The 7,011-nt window shown below is 42.9% G+C and overlaps 1 protein-coding gene across 2 annotated transcripts; it reads right to left on the bottom strand.

The window, feature by feature from the left end:
• Positions 1 to 1,422: 1,422 nt before the first annotated feature.
• LOC147425330 (amino acid permease 3-like) lies at positions 1,423 to 6,605 on the bottom strand. Of its 2 annotated transcripts, XM_086499464.1 has the most exons (7): positions 6,244 to 6,602; positions 4,373 to 4,612; positions 3,990 to 4,083; positions 3,159 to 3,376; positions 2,681 to 2,823; positions 2,314 to 2,538; positions 1,423 to 2,076 (listed from the first exon to the last, which is right to left on the bottom strand). In XM_086499464.1, exons 1-7 carry the CDS (start codon positions 6,404 to 6,406, stop codon positions 1,648 to 1,650), a joined length of 1,512 nt encoding a protein of 503 aa, XP_086355590.1. In that variant the 5' UTR covers positions 6,407 to 6,602; the 3' UTR covers positions 1,423 to 1,647. The 2 variants fall into 2 exon arrangements, with proteins under 2 accessions (XP_086355590.1, XP_086355591.1); XM_086499465.1 differs by lacking the exon at positions 2,314 to 2,538 and having other exon boundaries at positions 6,244 to 6,605.
• Positions 6,606 to 7,011: the final 406 nt, after the last annotated feature.

Below are 7,011 nucleotides of genomic sequence, written 5' to 3'. Positions count from 1 at the left end.
TTGATCAATGAAATAAAGTAGTACTGCCAACATCATCCTTGTCATTTTGCTCATTGACATATATGTGAAGTGTAGTACCCTTGAAAAGAAAAACAAGTGGTGTCACAGGAACCAAGACATGATTTAACCACATAAGGATTTATTGAGCATCAGAGGTACGGCTTGAAACCTGCCTTTCCTTCAAAACCCTAAAAAACGGACCAGAGAAACCTAAAGATGATCAACATCAGAGTTGCGACTTGAAACCTGCCTTTCCTTTTGCAAGAAAGGCAGGATCAGATATGGGATGATCTAGGAGAGGCAAAAGTAGGACCAGATAGGGTATAATTTTAGCAGAGGCAAAAGCAGACATATGCACATTAACAGGACACCTTTAGCTCCAAGAAGGAGGTCAAGAGCTTGAAGACTCAATACTACCAGAAGCTAATTGCAAGCAAATTATGGTGCTTCCGACGACGTTTGATTCTTTGCCAACACAAATCAACAAGAACAAGCTTATACGAATGACTTTAGCCATTCAATCAGGTTTCTGTTGTCCATTCTTAATGTTTTTGAAACTTGCCTTCAAGAATGGACCAGAGAAACCTGATTGAATGGCTAAAGTCAGCCGTATAAGCTTGTTCTTGTTGATCTCATGTGTTCGCAAATGATGAAACATCGTCATAGCCTCGTGATCCAAATTGGCCTAAAGAAGCTACAACCTTTGCTAAATCGTCTTGTATCTGGTCTTGCCTTTTGTGCGAAAGGCAGGTTTCAAATGCAACTCTGATGCTGATCATCTTTAGATTTCTCTGGTCTGTTCTTTAGGTTTTTGAAGGAAAGGAAGGTTTCAAGCCGCATCTCTGATGCCGAACAAATTCTGGTGTGGTTAGATCATGTCTTGGTTCCTGTGACCCGACTTGTTTTTCTTTTGCAAGGGTATTGCACTTGACATACATGTGAGTGAGCACAGTAGCAAGATACTACCACCCCGTTCTTCAACTCCTTTCATATAGGCCTTTTTTTGTGTGTTCTTGTTTCTTGTGTATGGTTTTGTTGTTTGTTTCTCTCTTGTGGTCTCTTGGATCTTTTGATACAGGGCTGCTTTGTGGTGGAGGGGCTTTGAAGATTTGGAGTCTGGTGTTGGAGATTCTCTGCTTGTGAGTGCCAAGCTCCAACACTAAGGGCCTGTTTAATTGCTGCTATAGCTCTCTTCTGCATTCTTCCCTTGCTCCCTTATCTCCAGCTCCTGATGTATCTGCCTATCTTTATTCTATGTATCAATGGTAGTTTTTCCCCTTCGGCTTTGTTATCCTGTTATATCATAGGGGGTTTTGTCACTACCGGTCTAGTTATTCTAAGAGATCAAGCCCTACTTTTTTTGGAGAGAGAGAGGGAGAGAGAGATGCCTTAAATAAATTCCTTTTAGAAGTGCAAATATGATTGGAACTATGAAGTGCCACTAATGTAATTCAGAGTTGTGGTTACACTTGAAGAGTAAAAGACGAGTGGCGCATGAGCTTTGAATACTCCTCTTCAGAACTTACATTCTATACCAAGTATAGAATAAGTTTTGTTTATCAGCATAAGTTGATCATGCCAAGTGCTGAAGAATCCTCAAAACTGTTTTTCTTTTGCAGGTGGCTGAAAGGATGACGACTCGATTACTTAGGATTGTTTCTGGAAGGGCTTATATTTCATAAGATCTTTTACCACGCCCTCCATGGATCCAGCAAGAGCTGCTAAGGATATTAATAGGCAAAACAGGCTCAGTACTTCAAGAAGCAACCATTTGAGACTCCATCTTGCTGTCTTTGTATTGGCAATGTGCATTTCAACAGGGAAGTACACTGTGAGAGGCCAGAACGCCAAGGCTCCCAGTATGCCGAGAATGTCGTTGAAGAATGGAAGCAGCATGGCGGCAAGGGTAGTGAAGATCACGAAGGAAGTTCGCCATATGAGTCGAAAGATGTTGATGCGGTATGTGAGCCCGTTGGAAGCGATCAATAGTGAGAAATGCTTATGGGCCAAGGGGGTTTTAGGAAAAGTAACAGATATCCACTCCTCCACAAATGCAAAGAGTGGTTGACAAAATACCTGGAAACGAGAGTTGGCATAAGTGGTTGAGCACAAGGAGCTTCAATTGGTGCATAAATGTCATATGCATATGAAAACACAGAGATATGTGTGTAGGTGTATGTACATGCTATGTAGATGTCTATGTATGTCTCTGTATACGTATATGCATACGTTTGTGTATGCATATATGTATGTGGATATGTATATGTATATGCATATTTATATATGTAGATACATACAAACACACACACACACCTGGTAAGCTCCCACAAGGTGTACAACAACACAGACATTTGCAATGTCGACAAGCCAGTAAGGTTCATAAAAACCAAAGTCTGTGAGAAGGTTGCCAGGAGCAACATCTCCAAAGACAGCATAACCGATGCCACCACACAGCAAATAAAAGACAGTGGTTATGGAAACGCCCATGAGGTTTGCCTTCTTCATAGTTCGACTCTCCGAAGGAGATTGGATGGTATCCTGTTGTAAACATGTTGTTATTAGTGATCCCACGAAATGGGGATGTTTGTGTATACACCTTGAAAATGTTTGGTAGTTAGCCCCATGATGTGCGGCCGTCTGTGCACACATTCAGCATTAGATCTCTGGCATAGAGAATTACCTGGATTTCAATGAGGATCATGGAGTAGGAGTAGGCAAAGGCAATGTTCCCGAGTGCTTGGAAGACGGGCCAAATGTGGCTGAGTTTAATACCATCATTCTCTTTCAGGATACCTCCAAGACTACCTTGAATATGGCCACCATCTGCCCAAATACGGTGTGATTTTTTGAGCAAGGTGGCGGCCGCACTAGAAAATAATTCCTACATTGTGACTTACTTCAACATCATGAGCATTTGTGAGAGAGGCGCCGCATACCTAGCTAGGTACGATTGGGGGCAAGGGACCGCTGGGCCGGGTGGGGGGGACTGGTGGTCCCCTGTCCCCGATCATACCTAGTTAAGTATGTGGTGCCTCTTGTGTGCGTGTGCGTGTATGTACATATGTATCTGTGTTTGTGTTTGTGTGTGTGTGTTTGTGTGTGTGTGTGTGTGTGTGTGTGTGAGAGAGAGAGAGAGAGAGAGAGAGAGAGACACTTACCTGCGATGGCTTTGGCTGTGCCTAGTCCCACTCCAATGGAGGAATAAGAGAAGGACATCACAGCTGCCACTATGGAAAGCCACCAGAGCTTGCTGAAAGTTGGAATCTGAGAGAGTAAAACCTGAACGCCTCCGAACAGAAGCGTGTAAGGATAGGTTGAAGTGTAGCATGATTTGTTATGACCTTGCATATGGAAGCAATTGGATCGTGCCACGGCTCTGCTCGGATCACCAAGAAAAAAGACTAAATTACCATACTTCGACAAATAAATGTTCAATGTCATTTATTTTTTTAAGAAGCTGAGAAAAGGCTATAGGCTAGTGATGCTTATGTGCTTCCATTCTTGTTTTTTTTTTTCCGCATGCTAGCGCGCATTCACAATAAATTTTCTCGTGTAGGAAGACAGTCTTTTCCAGTGTTTCTCATACAATGAATAACATCATGAGCTTCTGCTCGAGAGGCACCACAATAAATTTTCTCATGTAGTAAAACGGAGTCTTTTCCAGTGTTTCTCATACAATGAATAACATCATGAGCTTCTGCTCGAGAGGCACCACGTACCTAGCTAGGTATGCGGTGCCTCCCTCACAGAAGCTCATGATGTTGAGGTAAGTCACAATGTGGGAATTATTGTGGGATTTTTTCACAACTTCCTGTGATTGGGATAATGAGTTGTTGCTTGTGGGCTCTCATGCCTGGCCTTTTACTTGCACCATTGCACATCAGACAATCTTCTTTTTTAGGGAAAATGGTGCAATCGAGTCATGTATGCACACTAAAGAGCTAGTTGCCTTCATTGAAGACTATGATTGAAAAACGATATATTCTTACACCATGCTGATGGAGGCGGTGATGGTATAGCCAATGGCAGTTCCGACGAGGATGGTATATTGTATAACGGCGCAAAATTTGGTATTTCGTCCTCCTGTCAAGCAATCAGAAATAAAGAAATGTTGCAGCTTGGGTGGGCTTGTGTGAATACCAGAGTGAATTTTAGCTGCTCTAGCCCCATTATAGGTTGTCAAAAAAACCAGCTAATTTCAAAATTTCAAATTTGAAGGTGAAAAAACATACAAAATATCTCTAAATTTACTGTGAAAAAGCTTTGAATATAAAATTGAAGGTGAGAAAACCTTTGAATGTAGTCAATTTACTGCTAGAGTTTCTGTGTGTTCTTTTAACAAAGCTTGTTTCAAGTACTGAGGTTGTCTTACCCAAGCTCGATCGGACAGCATCCACATAGGTGTAGTTCCGTTTGCTGGTAGCCGATGTCGGCGACGGAGTCCGATAGCAGTCTGCAAGGAGTAGGGCGGTGAAATAGGTGATGACAGAAAATGTGAGAAGGGCAAGGGGTCCGGCAAGCCACCCAAGTTTTGCCATACTCCATGATAATGACAACACTCCGGACCCAATCACAGCCGTCACTATGTGTGCAGATGCAGTCCAGAAGGTCCCTGCATCCAATTGTAGCTCTCACCTAATCAATGATTGTGATGCAAACTTTATGCTTCAAAGAGCCCAAGTTAAGATGCTCACCTTTTGCTACTGTGTGGGACTAGGCCTCTATTAAGGCAAGAGGCATTAGAAAAAGGGGTGATGACAATCTGTGTGTGTGTGTGTGTTGGGGAAGGATCTGAAAGTGGAGTTTGATTCCTCAGAAAGATGATTAGAGTGAAATCAAGATGCATATTCTTTTGTACAACTTTGCCTTTATTCTCAATAGGAAAGATGAATTGAGTGAAAGGGAGACACTTTTTAAGAATGCAAGAGTAATGGAAATGCTTGAATTGTCGCGACTCAAATTCTAACTAATCACATAGATTAGGCGGGAAGTGAAAAAAGGCCTTTTTTCAACACAAGGAAAACAATGAGCATTCACAAAGCTATTATCAAATTCGATCTTCAAAAAACTTCTTGGCATGAAAAGAGATGAAATGTTTTTGCAGGTCACAACAAAGTCATGAGACTTGGCGGTATATTTTATTGATCTAGCGTAAGTGGTAGAAAGTGATTGTGTGGACCAAGAATTATTCCTAGAGGCATCTCATGTCATTCCATATACATACATATTATATATATATATATATATATATTGGATAAATTCTCACAATAATTCCCACATTGTAACTTACCTCAACATCATGAGCTTCTGGGAGGGAGGCACCGTATACCTAGCTAGGTACGATTGGGGGCAGGGGACCGCCGGCCCGGTGGGGGGCCCAGGGGTCCCCCGCCCCCAATCGTACCTAGCTAGGTATGCGGTGCCTCTCGAGCAAAAGCTCATGATGTTATTCATTGTATGAAAAACACTGGAAAAGAGTCTGTTTTCCTACATGAGAAAATTTCTAAATCTTCTTGTGAGCTTGTTGCCCCTTATACTTGGCCAATGGTAAAAAATATGGTCCTCAGACCACATGGCTCAATAAACTCGCAACTAAGTGCCGATAGACATAGTAGATGCCGTAGGAATGCATATTTTCCCGTGCAGCGGCTGCTAATGGCATCTAGGTCAATATAATAGGGATTAAAGTTGCTAAATAAAAGCTGTTCCAATGTTAATAGGTGTTTATCTCTGTTTCTTTCTTAGGAGGAGACCAATTTTTTTCTGGTCTTGGCAAAGATCTGTTGTTCCTTAACGCCGTGAAGATCTTTTTTAGGTATTTTAAAAATCATGGTTTGGGTCTTAAGCTCTGCGATTGCGTGTCTAGTATATTGCTATGTCAATGAGCTAAGCCTGCTGGTAAACTTCGTGATTATGCCAATTCGCAAGGTCATAGCCAAAGCTCTTGGTACAAAGGTTCTCTACTAACAACACCAAAGATGATAGAAAAGGCCAAACAGAATCAAAGCAAAGGGGTCGCATTTCCTTGCTAAAGCCTACATATTTGTGGGCGTGCGCAGAACCGGCTTAGACCTCCAATCAAAGAAGCTCATTGCAACCTTGGATTCCTATATGTCTCTTTGAAATTCAGCATGCAACTGGTCATGTGTTCTGCAAATGATCAAATTACTTGCAAGCTTTCTTTAGTGCTGTTTAGCTAGCTTATATTTCTTATAATGAAGTGAGCCATAATGAAGATCCTACCTGTTCGCCGGGGCCGCCCATCGTCGTCTGCATTTTCGATTTGTTCGTAAGCAGGATTAACTGAGACAGAATGCTCTCTATGTGTTAGCTGGCGCCGCAAGCTGGGGATGGCACGCATAATGCCGCCGACGGTGGAGCTGCCGGTGGATGACTGGCGCTCCATTGGAGACTACAAAGGGTTGATTAGAAGCAGCCGTTATGGCTAGTTATGGATTGTATCTGAGATTGAGCTCTCTCTCTCTCTCTCTCTCTCTCTCTCTCTCTCTCGTCCTCAACCCACTTAGTAGAGAATGCTCCGAGATGTGTGGCGCTTGCTGGCGATGGCGATATATAAGGGTCGCAGGTAAGCGCTGTGCATTCCACTACTGTGGAAATCCACTAATGATTTGTGTCTTGAGTGCGCTTACTAATCCCCTTTCCCCATCGAGGTCATCCATTTTTTGGCACTGTGCCACATCTGCTAGCATAGGGCACATTACCACCACCAAAAAAAGAGTCCTAAGGGCATAGGGTGCATGTTCCCTCACCACTTATATACCACACGTTCCTGAATTCGCCCCAAGCGGTGGGATCGATGCCACTGAACTTAGGCACAATTATCGTGATGTTTGAGAGCCATCACAGTGTCCAAGTTTACTTCTGCCGTGGACTGCTTAGAGCGCGCCGTCCGCACGGCCACGATTAAACCCCAGCCTGAGGACGTCACCAAACACTGCTCTCAATCCTCAACTCTGTCAATTTCGATAGAGTTGGAAAATTGCTTCTTCT

The sequence above is a fragment of the Adiantum capillus-veneris genome, chromosome 25, assembly GCF_014529385.1.
Source record: "Adiantum capillus-veneris isolate H3 chromosome 25, ASM1452938v2, whole genome shotgun sequence".
Lineage (NCBI taxonomy): Eukaryota > Viridiplantae > Streptophyta > Polypodiopsida > Polypodiales > Pteridaceae > Adiantum > Adiantum capillus-veneris.
Note: the sequence above shows the minus strand (reverse complement) of the source record. Positions and strands in the feature narration are given on the sequence as shown.